The 25,756-nt window shown below is 36.0% G+C and overlaps 3 protein-coding genes across 4 annotated transcripts; 2 read left to right on the top strand and 1 right to left on the bottom strand.

Annotated features, from left to right (window-relative positions):
* The first annotated feature begins 226 nt into the window (after positions 1–226).
* LOC130995498 (uncharacterized protein At3g06530) lies at positions 227–16,893 on the top strand. 2 transcript variants are annotated; one of them, XM_057920801.1, is made up of 39 exons: positions 227–567; positions 652–865; positions 971–1,066; positions 1,233–1,350; positions 1,433–1,600; positions 1,696–1,866; positions 2,080–2,129; positions 2,235–2,324; positions 2,395–2,513; positions 2,691–2,773; positions 2,852–2,977; positions 3,126–3,200; positions 3,288–3,456; positions 3,999–4,129; positions 4,254–4,346; positions 6,804–6,984; positions 7,536–7,630; positions 7,704–7,853; positions 7,922–8,087; positions 8,434–8,567; positions 8,756–8,825; positions 8,902–9,064; positions 9,335–9,410; positions 9,549–9,722; positions 9,808–9,876; positions 9,958–10,056; positions 10,559–10,648; positions 11,006–11,214; positions 11,341–11,545; positions 11,652–11,831; positions 12,178–12,273; positions 12,389–12,456; positions 12,525–12,876; positions 13,080–13,295; positions 13,488–14,159; positions 14,253–14,662; positions 15,085–15,334; positions 15,651–15,821; positions 16,440–16,893. In XM_057920801.1, the coding sequence occupies exons 1-39, from the start codon at positions 396–398 to the stop codon at positions 16,668–16,670; spliced, it is 6,402 nt and encodes a 2,133-aa protein (XP_057776784.1). In that variant the 5' UTR covers positions 227–395; the 3' UTR covers positions 16,671–16,893. The 2 variants fall into 2 exon arrangements, with proteins under 2 accessions (XP_057776784.1, XP_057776783.1); XM_057920800.1 differs by having other exon boundaries at positions 2,074–2,129.
* Positions 16,894–17,492: 599 nt separating this feature from the next.
* Positions 17,493–19,424, bottom strand: LOC130995497 (acid phosphatase 1-like). The gene is made up of 3 exons (XM_057920799.1): positions 18,788–19,424; positions 18,493–18,702; positions 17,493–17,866 (listed from the first exon to the last, which is right to left on the bottom strand). Exons 1-3 carry the CDS (start codon positions 19,186–19,188, stop codon positions 17,689–17,691), a joined length of 789 nt encoding a protein of 262 aa, XP_057776782.1. The 5' UTR covers positions 19,189–19,424; the 3' UTR covers positions 17,493–17,688.
* A 4,101-nt stretch (positions 19,425–23,525) lies between these two features.
* LOC130995496 (uncharacterized) lies at positions 23,526–25,166 on the top strand. The gene is made up of 2 exons (XM_057920798.1): positions 23,526–24,024; positions 24,631–25,166. The coding sequence occupies exons 1-2, from the start codon at positions 23,648–23,650 to the stop codon at positions 25,070–25,072; spliced, it is 819 nt and encodes a 272-aa protein (XP_057776781.1). The 5' UTR covers positions 23,526–23,647; the 3' UTR covers positions 25,073–25,166.
* The last annotated feature ends 590 nt before the right edge of the window (positions 25,167–25,756 follow it).

The raw sequence follows: 25,756 nt of genomic DNA, 5'->3' as shown, positions 1-25,756 counted from the left end.
TACACACAATTTTTCTGTGACGAAAAACATAACCCAAGTCATATTTAATATAAATTTGATAGTTCATATCTTTGATTGATATTATCAATAGTTTAAAATATATTTGTGACTCAATCATAATTTAGGATTTTGATTGATATTATCGATAGTTTAAGATAAATTTGTGACTCGACCCATAGTTTTTTAAGTCTTTGATTAATATTTATTCAATAAATAAAATAATGGAGAGCCAATTCTGCATTTCGGTACGAAAAACCCTAAAACCCTAACTCGGCGCCATATTTCGAAAGCCTACTCTTTTTTCACTGATTCCGCCACCTCCACCGTTTCCGCCCGCCTACCGTTGCCTGATTCCCCCGGGAGGCTTCTACCCTAAAACTTCTTACCTCGACGTAATGGCTGGAAGATCAATTTCGTCTCAGCTACACGCTATCAAAACTGTCCTGAACGCCTCCACTGATCCCGAACCTGGTAAAAAGCGGCCGCTAACTCGTCCCTCAATTCTATTTGATGCCAAAGCAGCTGCGGATGTCGACCTCGACACCATTTTCAGCGTCGCCCTTTCTGGTATTAAAATAAGTCTTCCGTTTTTCACAATTATAGTTTCTCAGCACATACAGTTTTTCTCAGAGTTTTTGTAACTTTCGGTAGGTTTGGAGGTTTTAATAAGTATGGAGGAGCGCTTTAGGAACTACAAGAATGATTTGTTCAGTTTCCAGAGCAAGGAGCTGGACAGGGAGTTGGTAGGCCAAGAAGAAAACAAGCGAATCAATGCATCACTTGGCTCGTATTTGAGATTGTTATCAGGATACCTCGAGTTGCATTCTGCATTGAAGACGCTGGAGTATTTGATTCGTAGATACAAGTACGCTATTTCATTCCATGCGATCATGGTTATTTTTGGAATGAATATGTTCTCTTTTGCCTGCAGTCTGCGGAAGCTTAATCCCTTTAATTTTGTGAATTGTAGGATTCATGTGTACAATGCAGAAGAACTGATTTTATGCGCATTGCCATATCATGACACACATGTATTTGTTCAAATAATTCGGTTAATTGATGCAGGGTAAGCTTGTATTTCGAGTTCTTTTAAGAGGAGAATATTGAACTACAAGTCTATTTACTGTCTTTCATCTTTTTTAGTTGAACTTTTAATATGGTTGTGGAACATAGGTTGTTGCAGATATAGACTACAGTTCATCTATCTTAATTGATTAACAATGGTGGTGCAGAAATAGTAGGTGGAAGTTTCTCGATGGAGTTAAAGAATCAGGTGCACGGCCACCAAGAGAAGTAATTGTGCAACATTGTGTCCGAGATATGGGGATCTTGGAGACTATCTGTAATTATGTAAGACTTTTTTGGGCTTATGATTTTTTAATCAGCAAGCTTTGCTCCTATCATGATTACCTGAAAGCGTTTCAACTTTTAGGCTACACCAGTCAAAAAGATCCAAACGTCACAGCATGTCACTGGCTTTTGTACGGCAGTTATTTTTGAGGTTTTAGGGCTTGTTACTGTTGATAGTGATATTGTTAAGAGGATTCTTCCATATGTGAGTTCTGGGCTGCAACATGGTGCAAAGGGATTGAATCAGAAGGTCAACTTCCAGCAAAATGTTTGGTGTTTGTCTTTTATTCAGCAATGTAGAAGTTTCACTTTCTTAGACAAGGACGTCTCTTTTACTGTATGCAGGCTTCAGCTCTAATGATTGTGAGTTTACTAGCCCAAAAGGCAGCTTTGGCACCTAATGTTGCTAAAAGCTTGTTGCATTCAGTGGCAGACATGGCTAGAACAGATGCAAAGGAAGGACGTGACATGCGATGGCTGCGCATGTCAGTTATGACCATAATCTCAATAGTTCAGGTATTGCTTCCTGATGTAACTTTTAATGACTTGTCAAAAACAAATTTCTTACATGGTTTATGCAAATGAATACCTGGTTACTATTTTGTTCCCTTGTGGCATTATTAGTTATGCTGCCACATCTCTTACTTATAGACAGCAAGGACTGTATTTTCCAAGTGTTTGCGGTGACCTTTACTGGTAATTAACACTCTATTTACCCTCTAGCTTCAGTGCATGGATTCAATTCCCAAGAAGACTCTAGATGCCTTGAATGAAATCAGGTAATCATTTTTATATGTCAATTTACATTGTGGTCTAATTTGGTGTTATCATAAATTTGAAATATCTGATAGTGGGGTTTCTTGTTTTTTCCCTTGCCTTTGAAGGGATATTTCAGGGATCCTTTCAGGATTGACGAAGGACTTCAATATTGATAAATTCTTAGTTGTTCTTCTGGAATCTTTGCTCGAGTATAGGTTGGTGATGCTCTTACTCTTTATAGACATTTTTCTCTTATATAATCAAGCTAAACATTTTGCTTTACAGTGCTTCAGATGATGTGTGCCATCATATTTTAATGTCAATGATAAAGACTGTTCCAGTAAGAACCTTTGTCAGTCGGATAGTCACTGGACTTCTAGCTACACATATGAAGTCATCCCAAGGCAAGTTTAATATAGTATTATCTGAATTAGGTTTGTATTTCTGCTCAGTCTTAAACTTCTAATATACTACTATATATTGCTTTGCTTTTGCAAAGTCCTTGTAGTTATATGCTTTCCAGTTGGAAGATTTTCCATAGTCTTATGCTAGAATCTCATTTCTTATTTGCCTATTTTTAGGCACCCAGAACAAGCAGATTTTGGTTTCTATTTGTGAGAAGTATCCAAATGAATCTCGGGAAGCCTTCTATAGTTTCTTGAAGGTCAGCTCATCTTTCTTTCACGTCCCTTTCTTCACGAACAGTACTTTCTAACAAATTCCTTCTTAAAAATTTTTATAGGATGCCAAGATTCAGAAGAAAGTTCAACCAAGCTATGATGCACTCTGTAAGATATTAGATGAGCATTTGGATGCTTCACGAGAAATACCCGATCCAAAATCTTTTTTTGCTCTGGAACATTCTGAGGTATCTTTCTTTGAAATGGCGTAGATTATATATTATGCCTTTATTTTCTTAATTTTGTTGATTATTCTTTCTTATATATATAGTTGTCACAACTAGCACAAAGATCAATTAAATTCTTTAATTGCTACCATTTGAGTAATTTTTACAGGCTGATGTTCGAAGGTCGGCAGTCTTGGGCTTGGATGTAGCCAACATCCTGGGGGAGAAAGTTGCTGGCTCGAAGGTAGTGCTTCATTCTCCTTTCTCTCTATATACATATATATATTGATATTAGTTCTAATGTTTTTTTTTGGCTTCTCCCATTTGCCAGAAGTTTTATGCCATTCAAGATGCACTTCTTCGCCGGCTTTATGACGATGATCTAAATGTTGTACTGGCAGTCCTGAATTTAAAAAATTCGGATGCAATATTAAGTTCACCACTTCTCACTGATGCGTTGCAGAACTTGCTTCAGCGATGCATTCAGATTTTGCTGTCAAGTAAGCATGCTGTTAGCCTGTTACTGTATCTCTGCGATTGCTCTGTATGCTTGCACTATGTTTTACAGCTTAATTGGGTATATGAGGAAGATGAAAAATATGATTGCTGGCTGTAGTTAAATGATTATTACCATCATACAAGTGCTGGCCATTCTAATTGCTCATCGAGTAATGATAGGCAGATCGTGTGAAATGCACTATCGGGTGCGGACTGTTCAGTGAAGCTCCGTGATTCGAGCATAAGATCACTTTCATACCACATAAGTTATGCGCATTTATGTTGCATGTTATGTAGATAATAGATATATTGTCTTGGAGACGTTAGTTAGTGTAAGATACTATTCTTATCAATATATATTTAATATCATATAAATATATTGTCTTGGAGACATTAGTTATTGCATGTTATGTACATATATTGTCTTGGAGACGAATTCACTTGCAATGTATCCAGTAGTAAAAGATTTTGAAGCTGAACGCTCTTATTGGCTCCATCTTAAAGATGCTGTTATTTAATTTTTGTCTGTCTGTTCATATTGAAGGTTCATCGTCAGCCAGCAAGAATGTTGCTTTATTGTGCACACAACAAGTTATTGCAAATTTCAAAGATCAGGAACAATATGTGACAACATTCGCTACAATGATCTTCCCCTTACTTTTAGTTCGACCGAAGGTTTCTTTCTCCTTTCTCCGTCACTATTACTTATTTTTATCTCCTAGTAATGTAGTTTAAGATTGTTAGGTGTGAATTTTGTTGCTTTGCTTGATGCTTACATATGTTTTGCTGTCTTAAGCAGACTCGGAGGTTGAACTTGAAGGCATTAGAATTGGCTAAAGAACTGAAATGGCCTTTTTATGAAAACTTAGTGCTTCTTCCAGGGTTAGAGAAGGTAAGTGGACAATAAAAAAAATACTTGCAGATAATCTTCCTGTGCTAACTATGAATCTCATCTTTTCATGCTTTGCCTGTTAGCCATAGACTCCCGTATGAGATATACTTAAGTGTTTTGTATATATATGTATATTGGGAAAGATTCAAACGAGAATCCTTATTTAAAATGAGAGTGGAGAACCATTCTCAGCCCTTCGATCTTGAAGATCTACGATGGTTGCATCATCTTGATGGATGAATGCAACATCTAGGTTCGAATCCTAGAGGGAGCGAATATTGCATTGTTTTTTCCGGATGCATTAAATTTAATAGTGAATGCTTTAAATTTTAGGAAAATGCATTGTTTTCACGATCAATGTTGTAAAAAGCACTGGAGGCAGACGCCTTGAGGCGCACCTCAAGGCGAGGCGATTCCGAACTGCACCAATATCAATGTTTTCTGTGTATGCGCTTGTTGGCAAGAGGCGGCAGCCTCGACGCTCCGAGGTGCTGAGGCGGATGTCTGAACTTTGGCTAATTTAGGGTTCTAGGCCTATTTTTTTTGGCCCAAACATTATTTAAAAAAAAGCCCAATCACTTTGAACTTAAATTAAAACCCATTCAGAATTGTTTAATACTAGTAACTCATAACCCTGAATCTTTTATTAACCCAAAAAATAAAAATAAAAATAAAGAAAGGAACACAACATCTCCTCCTCCCACATACTCTTCTCTTCCTCTCCCTGGACTAGCGTCAACTGCTGCACTAGTTTATGAACAATTTATCCATTTAATTTGATGTTTTTAAGAATTCTAAACTATTAATTTTAATGTTTGGGTTGCTGACTATTGTTTTATAATTATTACTCCCTCCGTCCCATTAATAATGGCACGTTTTCCTTTTTGAGTTGTCCCGCTATTGATGGCACGTTTCCTATTTTGGAAAAAATAAGGGAGTGATTAATGTTAATTAAAATCCTAATTAAAAGCCTAATTAAAACAACTTAAAAAAAAAAAAAAACACTCGCTCCGCTCCTCTCCTCTCACTCTCACTCTTAACTCTCCCTCTTTCTCTCGATTACTCTCACTTTCTTTCAGCTGCTATATCCTCGCCGCCTCTCCTCCTCCACGGCGACGGCGCGGTGACTCCGCGTCCACCCACAGCCTCTGCGTCCACCCACCCTCTTCCGCCGCCTTCTCCTGCCCTCGCTACCCTCTTCTTCATCCCTCCACCACCATCTCCTAAACCCTAGCGTCGCCGCCATCCTCCACCGCCTCCACACCTCTGCGCCTGCTCCATCCACCGCCGCCTCCTTCGCCTCCGAGTGAAACCCTAACACCGGTTGGTGCTAGATCTGAGCGGCTACATCGTCGCACCTCCACCCCCTCTGAGGAAACTATATCAACGGCCCGACGGTCCTCCATTGTGACGACGCCGCCACCTTCGCCGCCTCCTCCTCCGGCATATCTTATTCTTGATTTCATACAATTTCTGGAATCTTATTCTTGATTTTTGTTGATTTCGTGAATTTCATGAATTATGAATATTTGTTGATTTTTGGGATCTTTATTGTTGGTTGGTGAATTTTGTTCTGGTATTCTGATTCTGTTTTGGGTTAATTTCATGAATTTCATCCCAGTTCATGAATTTTTAATTTTTGTTGATTTCGTGAATTTCACCCCAGTTCATGTTCTTCCTAATTCCCCGATTGGTTCTTCAATCATCTCGATTTTCTAAATCTTGCTGCCTATTTTACTTTAGATTGCATTTTTGCTGATGAAGTTAACAAAATTAAGATGAAAAAAATGCAATCTTCCTGCCTATTGTACTTTAGAAACTTTTTTTTTGTGAAATTAGTGTTAATGGTAAAAAATGATTAATTAATTACAGATACTAAATTTATTTAATGAATCAAGAAATAAATATTTTTATATATTGATAAATTAGAAATAATAAATAATCCCTAAACACAATTCGATCTAATCATGTGGACCATACACCTTTATTCCCTAATTTTCTTCTCCTTAATCTCCGTGCCGAAAAGAAATGTGCCATCATTAACGGGACGGAGGGAGTATATACTATGAATTTTCTTTTTGTCTTTAGTCCGAGGCTTACGTCTCAAACCGCTTTGAGGCTTACACCTCGCCTTGCCAAGGCAAAAAATGCCTCATTAGTCATTACGCCTTAGGTTTGTTACAACATTGCTCACGATAACCACAACCTATATATATATATTTTCATCACTTGGGCTCATACAATTTAGAGGAACTTGTAGAGATTTATCTGTTTTGCTCCCATGAAAAATAATGAAATCTGGGGCAGTTATCATCTTTAAGCTGATTTATTTAAGGTGGCATCGTTGAAACATCTAGGCCCATAAACTCATTTAGTTAAAATCAGCTCTGATAACTTGTTAAAGAATCCGAACTTGACAGTTAATTTTTTTTGTCTACAAATTGGAAATGATTGCAGAAGTTGGATCCTGAACAAATATCTTCGATTAATACTGATAACATCAATAAGCTGGCCAAGACCTTCTCATCAAGACCTGATGAGTTCATGCCGTGGCTTGTCAAATGCTGCAACTCCCATGAGATTTCAAAGACATTATTCTTTTTGATTTTGTTGCAGTCACTGAGGATGCTGAATATGGGTAAATATGCCTCTCATTTTTTTATTTATTAAAAAAGCACTTTCAACACTGCATCCTTGGCTGGATCACCCTTTATTCAATCATAATTTTACCTACTTTTTTCGATTACCAAGAAGTTAGTGTACTGTAATTAGTTGGAGTTCAAGGATCCGTTTAGAGGAAATTTGTTGAATCTGCTATTTATGCCAGTTTTTGACCATCTTATTTGGTTGCCTGCACTTTATTATTTCTTCACCTCTGTCTGTTCTGAAAACTGCAAGAAAAGTGTAGTTGGATATTTTGCATTGGAGTCTTCTCAGTAGTCAGTAGTAATCATGTTAATTGAGTAATGTAATGCTACAATTGCTTGACCTTTTGAAATGATTAAAAATGCCAAAAACACTGGTGCTTTTTTCTTGGAATATTGCTTCACAGTTTTTGTCCATCCATGATTGAGGTTGGTGTTGCATTTGTTTCTATGTCTTCTTCTTCTGGAGTTTAGGAAAGTTAATTTTTGGGCTGCAATGTATATTTGTGCTGTAAAGCTTAATGCCTATCTCCTTTTGTGTCAGGCATTGGTCAATTTTTTGCATTTTTTGATTCTTGTTTCCCAATTCTAAAGAATGAGTGGGAAATGTTAGAGTCACTGGGCATATCTGCGGAGCAGGTAGAGAGAATCTATTATACTGCATTTTTTATACATACATTAAATGGAAACTAATAGAAATTATGGCTGCTAGTCCAAGAAAAGAATCGTACATGGTGACTTGAAAGGAATCCTTGAAGGTCTTGACACTGACATCAACAATCTCCATGCTGAGATTCTTGCTTGCTTGTTCTTGAGTCTCTCAGAAGCTTTTGTTGCAACAGCACCTAATGGTGTTTCCTTGGTTGGTGATTTTTAATGATTTGATGCATAAAACTTTGTTTTCTGGCACTAAAATTCGATTTCTCACAGGATATGAAGGAGAAATGGGTATCCATACTTGAGGATCTATTCATATTCTATGCGTGTCACTCTAAAGGTCCCTCTGATGGTGCTTTCAAGAAGCATCTGGAATACCTATCCATGAAGTGCAAGATGCCTTTGATGGAAATAATGTTAAAATTGTTTGTGGAAGAAGGTTTGTTTCACTCTAGCTATTTGTTTGGCATTTTTTTCCTTATTTGTCATCTTTCTTTTTATTCTTATGCCAGCGAGAATTGTCTCCTCATTTCCAAAAAGATATGAGTGGAAAATAAGTTTAGTGCCATGAATATTGATGCACCCTTAATAATACATGAGGGACATGCTATTTCATCTTATACAGTGATCTAATAAAGTAGAGTTGGTATCGACTTTCTTAAGAACAGTCCCACTAGTTCTTCGAATGCTTATTCTAGGATGGGTTTCTTTAGGGTAATTAAAAAGTTTTTACTGGTGGAGCTTGGATCTAATTGTCACCCTTTTTGGGTGCTCTAAATTCTCAGGAATTCCAGGTGCTGCTCAAATAGAGAGCCTTCATTCTTTCGCGAATATCTGTTCTCAGTTAGATGAGACTTTGGCCCGTCAACTCCTTCCACAGTTCCCTTCAGTTCTTGTTCCACTATCAAGTGACAACCAGGTTTTAGAACTCTATTTTTGCACTTTTTCTTTTAATTTTATTTATCATTTAACTATTCACTAGTCATTGCTGCTTCCACTTATCATGGGTTTCTTTCGAAGATGCTTGCATTTGAATCTATTTGTTTTAATAATCAGTATAGGAAACATGTCAATCTTGGAAAACTAATACGATCCTTCTGTGTCTAGCATGTGAGGCAGGCTGCCATGAGCTGCATCAAAAAGCTTAATGTGTTTTTGTCCCACATTAACAGGAATGGTAATGCAGTAAAATTGTATTGTATTAGCCCAATACCTCTTTCTCTAGTGGTGTTTCTAATCCAAATATACTGCAGGCAATGATGTAGCCTCGCTGCATTTTCTTGGAGATCTACTGTGCTTAATCATTCAACAAGAAACGATGATAGTATCAGATAAAAATTTTCTGGCCTCGTTCTTCAAATCGCTCCTGTGTTCATCATCTGAAAGCCTTTTGGTGCATTCGGCTATTGGAAAGAGGTTGGATTTTAATTGTCTATTGTCCTTTTCCCTAGTTAATGCTATACTACCTTGGATTGAGACTGGTACAGTATAATATTGAGATACCCAGTGTGTAGTATCTGTCTGAGAAGAACTATTCTTTGTTCTTTTTTCTATCATTATCTTTACTAAATTTCCCCCCTCAAGATTCAAAGCTCTTGTATCTGCTGAGTTTTATCTATAGGAAAACCATTTGCTTCTTTCCTGTCCATTTTTATGAATATTCCTTTTGTTATTGCCTAAAATCAGGTTTGACGAGTCCACCAGAGATAAAATTCTGGTATATCTGCTTAGTCATGCTCTTGGACTTCCTGCCTATGCCAAGGTTTGTCTACTTTCCAGATTTAAATCACAGTCGGATAGGGCATGTATATTAGCGTTATTGTTTATAAATATTAAGATGCGTTACTCATTTAAGTTGACTGAGAAATTAGTTCTGTTTCATCTTTGATCTATGTGGCAGCTGAAAATTCTTAGTTTGGTCAAAGGTGCTGGAAGTAAACTCCTATCTGTTTCTGGGGCGAGATCATTATTGAATGATCTTTTGGAAAATCGCTGTTTATATTACCTAGGGGATGCCAAGTCATGCAATAAGTTGTCACAAAGTGAAGTTGACATATTGTGCCTTCTGCTGGAGGTAAAAATTTCTGGTCAATATTTTACCACGATGGTTGGACCTCAAACTGCGATATATTACATACATAACTTTATACGTTTCTCAGTGCTGTACTGGAGCAAATTCATCTCATGAAGCACAGGACTTAGGGGATATCATATTGAAGGCTTTATGGGTCAGCAGCTCTTCCAAATATTTGTTTTCTGTTTTCCCATTGTGTATGTGGGATCTTATTAATTAGTTCTTGCATTTTCAGGTTAATGATTCTGAAGACTCTGCAATAATAGAGCCATGCATGACAGTTTTGAGAAATCTTACCAGTTCTCTGTATGAAGATTTGAAGACTGAAACTCAGGTTGGCTTCCCTGACCACTCACACACACCCCTATCCAAACAAATTCAGTACTGGCCTTTATGATTTGCCTTATTTGCAACAATGGTATGTGAAGTTGGAAAACATAAGAAAACTGTCTGATTTTCCTGCAGACTTTTCTGAACAAGTTGGATCACTTTGAAGTTATTCTTGAGTTGGTCATTCACTGTAGAAGCTCTAATTTACGAGTATAAAATATTTCCTGTCAACTTAGGTGTAGACATTCAACAATCGGATTTCTGTAACACAATCTGACCTTGGTACTTGTAATTGAGTTCTTGCGACATGCATTATGACGTGGAATTCTCTAATCCGTGATGCCCATGATGCTGAGTGTTTTTTATGTGGCTTTACTTTGTGATTCTGTGCTGTAACTTAATGACTAGAAAGATTCTCTATGTTTCTCTCCCCATTAATGGAAAACTTCTCTTGTCTGGGCATATGCATTTTGTTCAAATTTCATTTTTCCCCATTTTTTTTGCAGGAACTCGTCTTCCGAAACCTTTTGGTTTTGTTTAGGAGTGTCAATGGCGTTATACAGAATTCTACTAGGGAGACCTTGTTGCGAATCAATGTAGGTCATCTCAGCTTGGTTCTCTTTTATTTTCTTGTTTTTGTTATTGTTATAGGCTGGTGTGTTATGTCATATTTGGATGAGTTTAAAACTGTAAGTGACACAGCATCTGCCAGATCAAAAACTATTATATTGAGCTTTCTGATATTTTTCCCATGTAAGAGTCATTATACTTTCATTATATAATTGATAATTGATATTCATGGTTTTTAGAGGCGGTTTCAAATATTTATGATTTTTGACTTGCCTCTAAGGAGCTCAGAAGCTGATAATTGGAGATTCTTCAGTATATAAGACATATGTTTCATATATTTCACCATCAATCAATAGTGCTTGACTTCTCTTGGAATCTTGCAGATTCATTGTTCAGTTGTTGTAAGGGTTCTCAATTTGATTATGGAACCGAAAAAGTTTCCAGTGACTCCACAACATGGGAAGAAGCAAAAGAAATCCTCTAAACATCATGTTCCTGATTCTAATTCTGGAATGCTTGACAAAGAAAGAACCAAATCTCTCTTGAGTGCTCTTCTTGAAGTAATGTTAATCAAGAAAAACATAATTAAGAGGTATGCCTGACCTGCTTTTTGCAGTTCAAAGTTTGTACAGTTATTCTTTACATGCTTTCTACTGTCTAATAATCTCGGTGTCTCGTATGATTGTTTAAACTGGTGTGTCTTATCACATTTTTGTAGAACTTCACTTGTTGGCCCCTTATTTAAGCTCCTCCACTTGATATTTGTGAATGATGAGTGGATATCTGAAGCCACAGACCAGGATAAAGTGCTTATAGCTGCTCCATCTAGTGTTGCCTCTGAGACGGCAGCCTACATTCAGCAGACTCTGCTACTGACTTTGGAAGATATCAGTGCTTCAATGGCAAATGATACCCAACAAAAGGTCATTCCCCTCCCACACCATTTATATATCTGGCTATAACTTGGCACAACTTCTCTAAGTTCTGATCAAGAATAACATTTGTTTTTTTTTTGTTTTTTTTAATCAGGACATGGCTCATATTTTTGATCTGCAACTTTTAGTAAGTTGTGCCCGTTCTTCAAGTGATGCTGTTACTCGGAATCATGCATTCTCATTGATCACTACCCTTGTAAAGATTATACCTGACAAAGTCTTGGATCAAATCTTAGATATTCTTGCTGCTGTTGGGGAATCTACTGTAACACAGGTTGGTTGCTTATTGATATAGACCCGTATTTCATATTCTTTTGCTGCTTTCTCAAGCGTTTATACTTAAATTGCTTTGATTTAATTAAACTTCTTACACATTGCACTATTTATTTAAAATACTATTTAATATTTATAGTAAAAAAGCCCCCCTCACCCCAAAAGAAAAAAGAAAAAAAATAAAAGAAGTAAACTGCATCTGTTAGGCATATGAATCTGATTTATTTTGTTGACATGGCTGGATGTTGCTTATATATGTATATGTATATAACTGTTTGGCTTGTGTTTTCATATCTTACAAAACCTGAAATTGACAAAAATTTTTTTGCAATTTGATTGATCTTCAGTGGGATAGATATTCTCAACGTGTATTTGAAGGACTTATATCAGCGATTATACCTTGCTGGTTATCTAGGACTACCAACTCAGACCAGTTCCTTCAGGTACTATTAGCAAGCATTATGGGAATTTATTTTAACGAACTGGTTGAATTCTGTAAGCAGCTATTTTCTTTATCCTTTCTTTGGAACCATGTTCTGAGACTGTTGATCTTGTTAGGTGTTTGTGGATGTTTTGCCACAAGTTGCAGAACATAGGAGACTCCCCATTATTGCGCATATACTAAGGTAGAATTTGGAATCTTGTCATTATGGTTTCTAAATTTTTGCTTTTGCTGACAACTATTCACTTGCAGGACTCTGGGAGAGGCTGAAAATCTGGGTTCACTGCTCTTCCTCCTGTTCCATTCATTGATCTCTAGGAATAAAGAACTTAATTTCCATGTTCATGGGCGTTCTTTGGAACACTTGACTTTTGCAATCAATAAGCTGTGGGAGTACGAATTTGCTGTGATACTCTGTGAGCAGTATTCTTGCACAACTTGGCTTCCTTCTCTTATCTTAGCACTTAAGAGAATTGGAAATAATTCCTTAAATGAAGACACATCTATGCATTTGCTGGTGACAATGCACTTTGTTGCTAACAAGTTGCGAGATCCTGAAATTTACTACAAGCTCGAGTTGGAAGAAACTTCAAATGAGATTCAGGTGAGAACTAATAACTGCATTCTTGTTAGTACACATTTATAGAACACCTAGTTATCGAGAATCCTGTAACCGGAATTATCATATTGAAACCAATAATGCTGCTGCTGCTGCTGCTGCTAGTTTTCAGATAAGAATAATAGTGTTTTCATATATATAGATACAAACCTTTATAATTTTATTTCAACTGGAATTAATTTCTGCAGACTATGGCTGGTGACCTTATGGAGCAAGTTGTGTATCATCTTCACCTGGTTGACTTTAAAAAGAATCATGTTAGTGTTCCGGCTTTCATCAAGAGTGAGCTCAAGGAGTTCATTCGTGGCGTCTTGAAAACTCTTACAAAGGGCCTTCTGCCCTCCACCTATTTCAAAGTCACTATTACATTGATCAGTCATGTTGATAGAGATGTCAGGAAGAAGGTAAAGACTTTTAGATTTATGTGTTGTTGCAAGCAAGCTAACCTAAATTTTCTTGTATGTAACTTGGATCAATTGGTTGTAGTGACTGTAAGATATGTATTTCATGGTCACCTATGTTTTTCCCTATTTTCTTTGTTTGATCTACTTAAAGCTTGGCCAGAGTAGCTCATTCTTGAAATTCCTTATGGACAGGCTCTTGGGCTTTTGTGTGAGACCGTGAAGGACTTGGGTACAAACACCAAGATCGATAAGAAGGATTCAGTGTCAAGCTTAAGAAGCTTATGGGTGAATCTGAACAAGACATCTGAGGAATCATTTGAGAAGTTGTGTTTGGAAATATTGTCATTACTTGATGCCCCTGATGATAGCTCTAGTACTTCCCTGAAACTGGCAGCAGTATCTGCATTGGAGGCATTAGCCAATAGGTTTCCTTCACAAGATAAAATCTTTAGCATGTGCTTTGGATCTGTATGTAGAGGGATCTGTTCGGACAATACAATTCTCTCTAGTCATTGCCTTCGAGCGACTGGTGCTTTAGTTAATGCACTGGGGCCAAGAGCTCTTCCTGAACTTCCTGGTGTTATGGATTCTATACTTGGGAGATCTCGTGATGTTTCTTCAGCGGTTGCAGAAATTCAGAGAACACACAACAATGCTACTTGGTCTTCATCAGAGTATTCCCTTTTTTTGTCAATTCTACTAACCTTGGAGGCAGTCATCAGCAAGCTTGCAGGGTTTCTAAATCCATACCTGGGGGACATATTAAAACTAGTTGTGTTGCATCCTTTGTCCTTTTCCTCTACTGATCATAAGTTGAAATTGAAAGCTGATGTTGTGCGCAAGCTCATTACTGAAAAGATTCCCGTGAGTTTTTGTTGTTTCCATTTATTTCTTGGCAATGCTATTCTATATTGTAATGTTTAACACTTTAACTGACTGTGTTAATTTATTATTTAGGTTCGACTTCTGCTCCCACCTGTGTTATCAATGTACACTGATGCTTTTAAGTCTGGGCAATCCAGTTTGCTGATTGTTTTTGAAATGCTTGGAAATTTGGTTGGTTCAATGGATAGATCATCGGTTGGTGCTTACCATGCAAAAGTATTTGACTTATGTCTGCTAGCTCTTGATATACGGCATCAGAACCCTGCTTCAGTTCAGAATATTAGTTCTGTTGAGCAATATGTCATCAATGCTATTGTTACCCTGACAATGAAACTCACAGAGACTATGTTCAGGCCCCTTTTTGTCAAGACTATTGAATGGTCAGGCCTAAATGTGGAAGGTGATGGAGACTCTCCTGGAAATGCTAATAGTCGGGCCATCTCTTTCTATAGTTTGGTGAACAAACTTGCTGAAAGCCATCGGTGAGTTGGCACAGCTTTTGTTTTTTCTTGATCATTGTCCCTTACTTTAAAGTGAATGTGGCAAGCCTAGCTATGACTTAGCTCACCCTTTGCAAATATTCATAATTGTAACCTGCTGAGCTTAAGAGAATATTTGTAATTCTAGTATGCTTTTGGTGGTTTTCTTTTCTATCGTAGTTTCTTTTCTTCTGATCTTTTTAAGTTCTAGATTATTGCAGTGCTGTTGGTCCAATCATTTCCGACTCAGTATTCTATGTGGGATTTTTTATTTTCTTTATAAGTTACTGGGAGGCTTCATTGATTTGATTTGTTCAAAACTTCAAATTACATGAAAATTGCACCCATCACCCTCTTTTCGGTCTTCCTTTATTACCTTGTTTTTATTCAATCATGGCATTAATCATTTAATATTTTAACACCAGGTCACTGTTTGTTCCATACTTCAAGTATTTTCTGGATGGCTGTGTTCGAGGTCTTCTTGATGCTGAAGATACGAACACTGGACTGTCTCAGAAGAAAAAGAAGGCTAAGCTTAATATTAAAACAAAGGACAAAGATGGTGCATTGTCCCTTCGAATGTGGCATCTCCGGGCTTTGATCTTGTCATCTCTCCATAAGTGTTTTCTCTATGATACTGGAAACTCAAAGTTTCTTGGTGCTTCTAATTTTCAGGTAAGAGAAATTTCCTACTTTTTTTCATTATAGTTACTTAATGGTTCTATTGAACGTAACACTTAACATTATGGAAGTTCAGCTACTCTGGCATTACCTTGATGTTTTATGCTGGTGCATGGTAGTCTATCCTGTTTTTTGAGATCATGTTGTGTAAGTGAACATGATGTCAACTGACTCTTGCTTGCCATGTTATGCCAGCGAAACCTTTACTATTAGTTGGCTTAACAATCAACTCAGTTTCATACTTCAGTTGCCTCATGCTTTTGAGACTTCTCATTCTTGATTCTTTTGTTGATTTCCATCCATTTTCCAGGTTCTTTTGAAACCGTTGGTATCACAGCTTGTAGTGGAACCCCCAGTTGATATTGAAAGTCATCCTGATGTACCATCTATAGAAGAAGTGGATGGTTTGTTGGTTGCCTGTATTGGTCAGATGGCTGTTACTGCTGGTTCAGACCTCCTCTGGAAGCCACTGAATCACGAGGTGACACGATACGTTCATCTAATAAACTTTGTTCTCATTTCGGTTTATTGTGCTGTTTCAATTTGCAATTATTAAAGGAAATAGAACACCACTATTTTGTCTAGTATATATTTGTTTGTTAGTACTTTTGGTTTTCACAAATGATAAGCTTCGGTTATCTAACTTTGCGGTGTTTTGTATGTTGAGGTTAGTGAGCGATAATCACACATGAACTTGGTGGTTTTTCTGACTACTAAAAAATGTTTCTTGTTAGAAATGATCAAGCTGCAGCCTATGGGCCTTGACTTATGATGGATCATAGGCACCCCTTAGTAGCAACATCTTGCTGTTTTAAGTGTTTTTTTAGATGACATTATGTGTGAATATTGCTCATTAATCTTTACATCATACTGACAAGGTGTATGAATTTCAATTGTTGAATACTAGAATTGTGGTGATAATCTTTGTATTCTGTTGTAGTATGTAGGATATTTTCTAAGGTTTTATAGATGCATATTCTCTTATTTTCTCATATATAGGCCGTGTGGTTTACATGCTATAAGGGATTGAGGGGATATGAATATTCCAAATACTAACTCTTTTCTTTTCCCCCCTCTTCCTTTTCCTTTATGATTGCAGGTATTGATGCAGACTCGCAGTGAAAAGATGCGTGGCCGCGTCTTGGGCTTGAGAATAATTAAGTATCTTGTGGAGAACTTGAAAGAAGAGTATCTGGTATTTTTGCCTGAAACTATTCCCTTCCTTGGTGAATTGCTTGAAGATGTGGAGCTACCTGTCAAATCTCTTGCACAAGATATTCTCAAAGAAATGGAATCTATGAGTGGCGAAAGCCTTCGAGAGTACCTGTGATGTATCTGCTGTTTATTACGATCATTAACTCGCCTTTGTAGTCGAGTACATCAAAGCAATATAAGATGCCATTAGTGAGATGAGACTCTGTATAGCATTTAATTGTCATGTATGTTTAGCGGTGTTTATAAATACTTTCATTTGGAGTTGAGAAGACGAGAAGGAGTACCATTTTTGTTTATTTTGTTTTATAATAGCACTGATCTCTCTTCCAATAAATTTTTCTTTTTTTTTTTCTATCCAATTTGACCCTTTAGTTTAGAATAGCTAACTCAGTTGGGCTTGTTCAGTATGGAATGTAGTGTGGAATCCGTTTAGAATTTTATCTGCTTACACGGTTACACTACACCCATCTGGAACCTGATTAAAAAAGAATCCTAAATTCGTGTCTGTTAATTACACATTTGAATTCCATTCATAAAGTATTTAAAATACCATGATTTATTTAAATTTATAAAATATGTAAAAAAAATCAAATACTATGAGTTATAATCATGTGATACCCGTCCCTAGAAAAAAGTTGAATGCTAGATATTAATGATAATTAGTGGAAATAATAGAAGATATGGAATTCAAGTATAAAAATAAACATTATACTCCTACTCAATTTAACTTTAATAGATTACTGTGTTTGCTATTGCAGCACATACATTATTCTTTGAGATACATATGGCTTTGAGTCCATCTCTTGTATTTACTTCTCGATTTATATTATTCTTGCATTGTGGAAGTTGATTTTCTTGCGGAATTGAACACTAGGCAGAATACGAACACTCCAATGTAGTCTACTAACATTATCGCTCAAAATAAGCTAACATTCAATTTATACCGACTAAAATCGATCTTTATTTTCTCAAGCAGTACTTACAATTAAAACATGGATGCATATGTAGACTGTCGTAGCTAGATAAATAAACCAACATAACGAATTTTTTGACCGTTTCCAGATGTTTATGTTTGATTCTGGACATGAATTGAAGTTGAATAAATAGAGGTGATTGAATGGTAAAAGAATAGATCAAGGAATGTAATACATGGGATTTGGAAGCTTGAAAGAACGTATGGACATGGAAGAACCCAACAAATCACTCCACTGGTCTCCAGAGTTACCCACTATTTGGTAACCTTGCTGCTCCACCTCCCTCCTCTTCTCCGACTTGTAACTCGTTGCCGTCTTTCCATGATCCTCCGACGACCTGCACAAATCGCACCATACCACATTAATTTGCTCTTTCCTTTTACCACATTTCCCTCGCATATACCAAATAAGTTGCCTCATAGAAAGACATCATCATGTAAAACTAAACATCATTAACTACGACTCCAACTTTCCAAGGACCCAAAAACATTTTCTTTTTTCACAAGTTAAACTATATATGTTTCATGAACAAAAACACTGAAGCAACGCCAATTGGATAGTATGTTCCATAAATTCAAGCCAGGACAGTCATCATCTAACAGCAGATTAGAATAGTACTATAAGTTAATCCAATGTTCACTAAGACCAATTAGAAATTGGGATATCCTAAAACCCTAGATTATTTCTACAATTTGAGTAATTTGGTTGCTGTAGAAAGAGCTAGAATTGCAGAAATCCTTATGATGAAAATAGAAATACTCAAATCATATATATTGTCATTCAGTAATCGCCCCCTTCATATCCTAGATGCTAAAATCATCTGAATCAAGCTGACGACATAAGCTGAAAATCCTGTTTTCGAGTTATTCCACAAAATGAAGCAGGACAAAGTAAATTATGAGATACTAATAAACAAATCCAAAAACTGGTGAATAAACAAAAAAGAAAATAGAAGAGAATCACCTGAGAATGAGCATGCTCCAATCACGGAATCCAGATTGGAACAAATTGTGAAGCGTAATACTCCGGTGTCTCTCGCTTCGACCAGTCAACAAGATTATCTTGAATCCCAAATTCAATACTTCTTCGTACACCTTCAAACTAGACTCTATGGCCGGCGCCGTTCCCATCTCAACCCACTCATCAAATTTCCGACTATCAAATATCTCCGACCTACAACCATAATCAGAGCATCATCATTAACGTTTAACAAAACCCAAACTCAACCCCCTAAAAAAATGATTTCAGAAATACATACCCGTAACCATGTTGGGCATAATAGGGGAGATTGGAAAGCAGAGTCTCATCCACATCAAAAACCCACGCCAATTTCCCATCTCCGCTCAAGTTAACACTTCTCGCGTACAACACGGCCTCATCGGCGACTCTCTGTAGATCGATGCGATACCCTCTCCCTCTCATATACTCTTTCACATAATCACCGCACTCCTCCGCAACCGTCTTCCACGGGCTCAGATTGTTGGCTTCCACAGCCACCCTCCAGCTCGTACAATGTGCTTCTGCTTCCTCAGCAGACCGTTTATCCAACTCGGCTTGGTTGATTTCGATGATCAGAGGCGTCTCAGCGTCGGAGATCTCTTGAGGGAAAGCGAGCGGCAAAATTAACCAAAAAAGGAGGAGTTTTTTGAAGAGAATCATAGCGCACCAATGGAATTATTCCTTTTGATCCAAGATTATATGGTCGCGAAAAAAGAGAATAATTATTTTGGGGGCGTTTAAACTTTTCGGAGAAATGCTTTTCGTGATGTGATGAGGAAACGTTTGTTTCTTCCACCGGCCTACGTCTGTTTCAACTTTTGCGAAGAAATGCTTTAGAATTATTTGCAATGTGTAGAGAGAGATTCTTAGCTTTGAAAATGGCGTGCCATCAAAGTAATGTAGTAGTCAAACGTGTATGCTATATTATGTAGGTGTAGATGCATATGTTTAATGTTTAATATTTAATACTATTATTTTGGATGCTAATTGTCTTAATGACGTGATAGTTAATATATGAATATAAAACAAGTGACAAAATAGAATGAATGCGTGTTTCAGCCAATCATTTATTTTAGCTTCTTATTTTCTTTATACCATATTCAGTTTTGCTTCTAACCTTTCCTTTACTGAGGCAGCGTTGAACAAAAATATGGAATTATTGTATACAAAGTAGTTGACTAATATGGGTTGGTCCCATCGGGTCAATCGCCCCCCTAAAAAATGGGTGGGTTGAGTTGCTAAAATAGGCCTGTCAATTACCAATTTTTTTAAATTTTTTTATGAGTTCCATTTTTCAAGATTTAATTTCATTATCCCAAGAACCCCAATTCCACAAATGACTGGGAAAAGATGTTTCTACAATCTAAAGTTTATTAAGATATACATATATAAATCTATATATGATGTGATGATAAGACTAATATATAGGAATGAAATGAAATAGAAAAAAAGGCTAAACTTTGTAATATATGTTGATCATTGGTGTGGACGTAGCATTGAAAGAAGAAGGACGTTTGGGAGTGGGCTTCATTCTTTGAGATTACATGGGCAAGATTATTGCAGCCTATTGGATACACGCTGATTGTCCTCCTTGGTGAGCTACATGATGATGTTGGCTCGGGGGTCTTATACTTCGACTCGCTTCTCGCTATTCACACCCTCCAAGACTTCCATTACGGCACGGATTCTTTGTGTGACGATTTGATGGAGACGTTTAATCATGTCCGTAATACTGTGGTTTTAGAATTCTTTCATATGCTCGTTGTGAGAAGAATCGAGCGGCCCATGAGCTGGCTCAATACTTGTTATTTTATCAGGATGTAATGATCTGGAAGTTGAATTTTTTTAACTGGCTTCGGATATATTGCTCTTTCCGATCTTGAGTAATAAAAAGTTCGTCTTCCCTCTCAAAAAATAAAAAATTGGTATCCACATGGAATGGAATTATCATCCCCTAATTAATTTCATTTGCATGATTGTTAATTAGTACTTTCATCGTTCATAAAAAAAATTGTCACTGTGAACAACACGAATTTTAATAAATTTTGAGCGAAATTATTAATGGAGTAAGAGTGAAGTTGTGTTGGCCTTACTGCAACAAATGAAAATGACAATTATTTTGTGGATGGATCAAAAAAAAATTATGATAAATTTTTTGTGAACGTCAGAAGTAAACAAATGCACGAATTATCTGTATTTTCTTTATAAAATAACCAAGTATGTGGTACAAAATATGTGATAATTATAGTAAAAGCTTACTAGAAATGCAAAATTCATAATATTCGAAAAGTTAATAACATAATTTAGAATAATTATCTATCATGCATAGACAAGTAAAAGATATTAGGATTATTTGCGTGTAAATATTAAAAGTCTGCATAAAAAATTAAAAACGTTGAAAGTTCATGTATTTGTACGTAAATGATTCAAAAATAGATTGCCGATCAATCATTCCACTTTGATAGCTCCGGCACATGTCAGCATTAATTTGAAAAAAAATAAGTTTCATGGAAAAAATCAAACGAACACAAAGTTCGTGTATTTAGATTTAAAAGGTAAAATTCTTTTGGAAAAATCAGAAATTGTTAAAAATTCGTGTAATTACACGCAAATAAGCCAAGATAATGTGTCCCCATTTTGATTTGGGCTGCACCATGTATATATTTATGAGAAGTGTAGCCCAAAAAATAGGTAGCCCAAATAAATCAGGGCAAGATTAGAAGCAATAAATTGCTGAGTTTATTTTCTTGGGTTGGTGGGCTCATCTTAGTTCACCTGAACAAGGACTCATCTTCAATTAAGCACAACAACTTACTTTCTTAAAAACTCCGATCCAAACGACTTCCTTTCAATCTCATGACCACTCAAATCCGAAAATTTATCGCAAGAAGCAGACATTTTCAATCTTATAAGATTTCCAAATCTACCCATTTGCTCAATGAAGAAAATTAGGTTTATCTATTGCAAATTTATTGTACCCTAAGTTTTTCTATCAAATCCCCAATGGACCAACTGCTAAATCTTTTTAATTTGTCAAAAATTGATCGAAACAACGCTGTTTGATACTTAAGAAGTACTATGTATGTACGGGATATATGTGAATGCCAACATGTAATTTTGCCTGCAGGCTGTGATTTGGTCGGAACCAACGCTCATGATTTTATAATAAACTGATGTTAGTATCATAATTTTATATGATAAGCATATTCGTATAACTATTCAATCATAAAGAATTGTATATACCCATTACATTAGGAATAAATCACACTTGTGTTTAATTTATGACCATGGCCAAAAAAAGCGCAAAGACACATGTAGACACATAAAAGTGAAAACGATAACTATACTGAAAAAATGTGACAATATCATATTTATATGAGAGAATTTTTTCGTTTTGGTGAAGAAAATGCAAGTTTATAAACAAGTCTGTACATACCAAATCCATAAGGCATAAAAATGAATATTTTTTCCTTTTCCAGTTTCAAGAACTGAAATTTATGCTTTGAACATATTGAATTCCCTATAAATATAAATATATAAAATACCCTTTAATTCCCCATAGATAAATATAATATAGATCACTGAAATGATCTCGTCAATTTTGAGCAGCAGTCATAGCGGCATTGACGACAATTGCAGATCATACAAAGTTTATGATTCCCTAATTCCTTCACAAATTCCATCTTAAATTGGGTTAATTGTAATTTGTCTCCAAATTTTAGTATTATCTATCAAATATTTTCACTCATGTTTTCACTTTAAAAAAATCAATTTTTAAAAAGTTCGACTTACCACATTAATATATTAATATGAACATAATAATGAATTACATTGTTGAATTCATAGGTGGATATTATACATAAACTTTTTTCATCTACAAATCAAAACCAATAATTCGCTTACTAGTTTGGCGCGATGATTCGTCATTTCATAATTGAATTCTGTAATGTGGATATAAATCGAATCTTTTGAAAATTTTAAAATGAAAACATGAGTTGAAATCTTTAATTTTTGCAAAAATATTAAAAATTGAAAATAAGTTTATGCCCGCATGATGACATGCGGTAGGCTTGCCCCTCCAATTTTTGTAAATAATTTTGTTTGACGTTGTGGATATTTATCTATATTTAAACTTATAGATAAACATACAAATATAGGGATTGTAATAGGTTGGATTTTTTTTATATATAAATTTACAATATTAGATAAATAAATTAAATGGTCGCGCTACAGCCCAACCTTTAGCCTTAGGCATTAACCCCTTACCGCTTGACCAACACACACACTGTAATCGGTTGGATTTTTATGGGTACTTTTTTTTTTCCAAACTCCAGCATACTGAGTTTTGGGTAAAAATTAAAAAGAATACTCTTGATATGGGTCAAATATGAATTAAATTATCTACGAGTATCAACTACCAATTACCCAAACCCATTTATTTAAACGGCGTTGGGTAGCATATATTATATATACTCATATTTGAAATCTATATATGTATTATATATAGGTAAGTTAAAATTTGGATAAGATCTATTAAAATTAGAATAAATCATTTCTAATTTTAAATTTGAAACTAAAATTTAACCTTTCATTTATTTCTAATATTTATTTTTAATTTTTATTTTGTAGCAGGTTTTATTGGGATGGATAGTGGTTTTATTACCTACATAATTTGTGTAAATTAGTATTATGAGTATCCAATTATTATAACGTATTTGATATATTTTTATAAATTTAAACGACATGTAATTAGCTGGTATTGCTATACATATATGAAACGAATATGAATGATAAATTAAGCCACTTATTTAAACATAAGTAGATATAAATTCTAAAATGATTCAAATTTATAAAAACATACACTTAATTGGTGAGTACTCGACCCATTATCAATGCCATATTATGGACCTACTTTAAAAATAATAAACATAAATTAGAGAAAATGATTTTAAAGACATTCCAGAGCACTATATATACGTCCAAAAAAAAAAATCAATTTAGCCTAAAAAATCTAAACTGAAGAGGAAGATAGTGCTTACCCCAAGCAGGGCTCCTCATCAGTCATCCCACAGTATCCATATATATCCTTATATCAGTAAAAAGAGGTGTATAGATAAGCATGCGGAGGTCCTTGGGCGGCGGCGGCGGCGGCGGCAGAGGTATGGGCGGTGGCATGATCAGAACCTTCCAGAGGGCTGTCAAGGCTGGGGTCGGCGGCGCACCACCGGACACCATTGGTGGTGGAATACCCAAGAAGCTTAACAACACATCTCCCAACACTGCTTTAACTCTTTTTTCTCCATCTTTCTCTTCAACGCTGAATCTTCCGGCACCTGCGCCGGCGTGGATCTCTTCTTCTTCTTCCACCGATGGATCGGAGTGGGAGTATGTTGAATTCGAAGATGAGACGGTGGCGCGTGGTTTGCACGACGATTATGTGTTTGGAACTGTTCCATCTACTGATGAGGTGCATCATGCAGTTTCTGCACTTCAACAGTGAGTTCTTTTTCTTATTCATGTCTAAGGTTTGGAGTAATCTAATTGAGATCGAGTGACATGATATCTGAGAGAAGGTTTTGAATGTCAAGATTAAAAAAATAAATAAAAGTAAAGTAATTAACCTTTCATGCATAATTGATTAATCAATTCCATTTTCTTATGAATTGATGACATTTTTATTGATTGGAATAGAGATTAATTTTATTATGAGTAGTCCCTCCTCATTCCTTAGTTAGCAAAAGTCCTTTGGTTACCATTTGATACTTGAATTAATTAGTTTTTTTATATATAAAGGGGTCTACTTTGCTTGATTGATAAAATGCATGATCGAGTATTTTATCCTCAAGAGTAGGATTGTTTCAATCCTGGGATAAGAATTAAGCAAAACTAGCTTGAATGATAAAAATAATCAAGGGCCTTTAATATGCTAAAGTTTCAATCCATCAAAGCGAACAATGGATTAACTTTACTATTTTTATCTACGAAGGCTAATACTTCAAAGTGAACTCGTAATTCACATTTTGGTTCCTTGAATATAGGTGATTGATTCATGTAAAAGTTTTTTGTTGATGCTGTGAAAACAAAGTGAAATGTGATACACAGGGCCGTAGGTTGGTCGGCAAAAGTAGGAGATAGTGAAATGGATTGGATTGAACCCTCGCAACATGATGTGGTGAGTGATGCCTTCCATTTATTGGAGACTGAACCTTCGGTGCAGAGAATGGTTGTTTCTTTATCATCTGATCAGGCGGTGTGGGATGCAGTCCTCAACAACGAGGTCGTGAGGGAGCTCCGAGGATCAATCCATGGGGTTGTTGGGGAGAGCGATGGAGACGACAGCAACAACATCCTGGGTTGGGTTGTTAGGTTTGCCAAGGGCAAAATCATGCAGCTGCTGGACCTCATCACCAAGCTTGTGAATAGTGATGAGAAGAAGGGAGATGGAGATGATGGGTTGGATGTGAAAGTGAGAAGCTCCTTCTTCCTCTCACTCATGGTACTACTTGTTGTCATCCTCGCTCGAACCAAGACCACCAATGCCTGATCACAATTCGCTGACTTTACCATGCTTCTTCCTTGTTCAACTCTACACATCATTTTGATCGTTGATATGAAATAATTTTAGGCCATGCTTCAAAGTTTCCTTTTGTTGTTGTTGTTGCTCAATGAAGAGCAAGCTGCTGGGAAACTAACACCATCGACACTAATAATCTAATGGCTGAAAACGAAAAGTGAATGATATCCTTATGGAGCTTCGTTGGGACCTTGAATCTTCTTTCAAACTAAACTTCTCAAATGTCATGGCTAATTCAAATTCAATCAATGTCGTGCATTATTTTTCAAATAACTCTCAAGTATAAACACATACTATACGCGTTGTCAGATCGATGAAACATAAAAATTCAATCTTACATGCCCATTTGTGAACAGTGCAAATTAATTTATAGTTTAGATTATTTTCACTTTTGGTAAATGTCAGCGTTTTACCACAATAAGACTTTCAAATCCTATGCTTCTTCAATAAACACCCTTTGTTTTCCACGAATTAATCGTAATTATTTGTTTGGTCAACAGGATACGATACTAACATTGACATGCCCATTTGTGATGAGTACATATTAATTCATTTGTATCAACTTAATTGGAGTTGAGAGTAAAAACCCGCCAACAGATGAGGATGATAATTATCAATTATCGTCATTCATGCACTCAATATAGTAAATTCAAC

Source organism: Salvia miltiorrhiza, chromosome 7 (assembly GCF_028751815.1).
Source record: "Salvia miltiorrhiza cultivar Shanhuang (shh) chromosome 7, IMPLAD_Smil_shh, whole genome shotgun sequence".
Taxonomy (NCBI): Eukaryota; Viridiplantae; Streptophyta; class Magnoliopsida; order Lamiales; family Lamiaceae; genus Salvia; species Salvia miltiorrhiza.
The sequence above is the reverse complement of the archived record's forward strand: the minus strand, read 5'-3'. Positions and strand labels throughout refer to the sequence as shown.

Bases quoted from the DNA above. Each gene is read 5' to 3' on its own strand.
- LOC130995498 (XM_057920800.1), top strand. From the start codon at position 396: ATGGCTGGAAGATCAATTTCGTCTCAGCTACACGCTATCAAAACTGTC. The intron at 866-970 runs GTACGCTATTTC...TGTGAATTGTAG, and splicing joins TATTTGATTCGTAGATACAA to GATTCATGTGTACAATGCAG. The intron at 12,274-12,388 runs GTACTATTAGCA...TGATCTTGTTAG, and splicing joins ACTCAGACCAGTTCCTTCAG to GTGTTTGTGGATGTTTTGCC.
- LOC130995497 (XM_057920799.1), bottom strand. From the start codon at position 19,188: ATGATTCTCTTCAAAAAACTCCTCCTTTTTTGGTTAATTTTGCCGCTC. The intron at 18,703-18,787 runs GTATGTATTTCT...TTATGGTTGTAG, and splicing joins TATGCCCAACATGGTTACGG to GTCGGAGATATTTGATAGTC. The intron at 17,867-18,492 runs GTGATTCTCTTC...CGATTTGTGCAG, and splicing joins TGGAGCATGCTCATTCTCAG to GTCGTCGGAGGATCATGGAA.
- LOC130995496 (XM_057920798.1), top strand. From the start codon at position 23,648: ATGCGGAGGTCCTTGGGCGGCGGCGGCGGCGGCGGCAGAGGTATGGGC. The intron at 24,025-24,630 runs GTGAGTTCTTTT...TGTGATACACAG, and splicing joins GCAGTTTCTGCACTTCAACA to GGCCGTAGGTTGGTCGGCAA.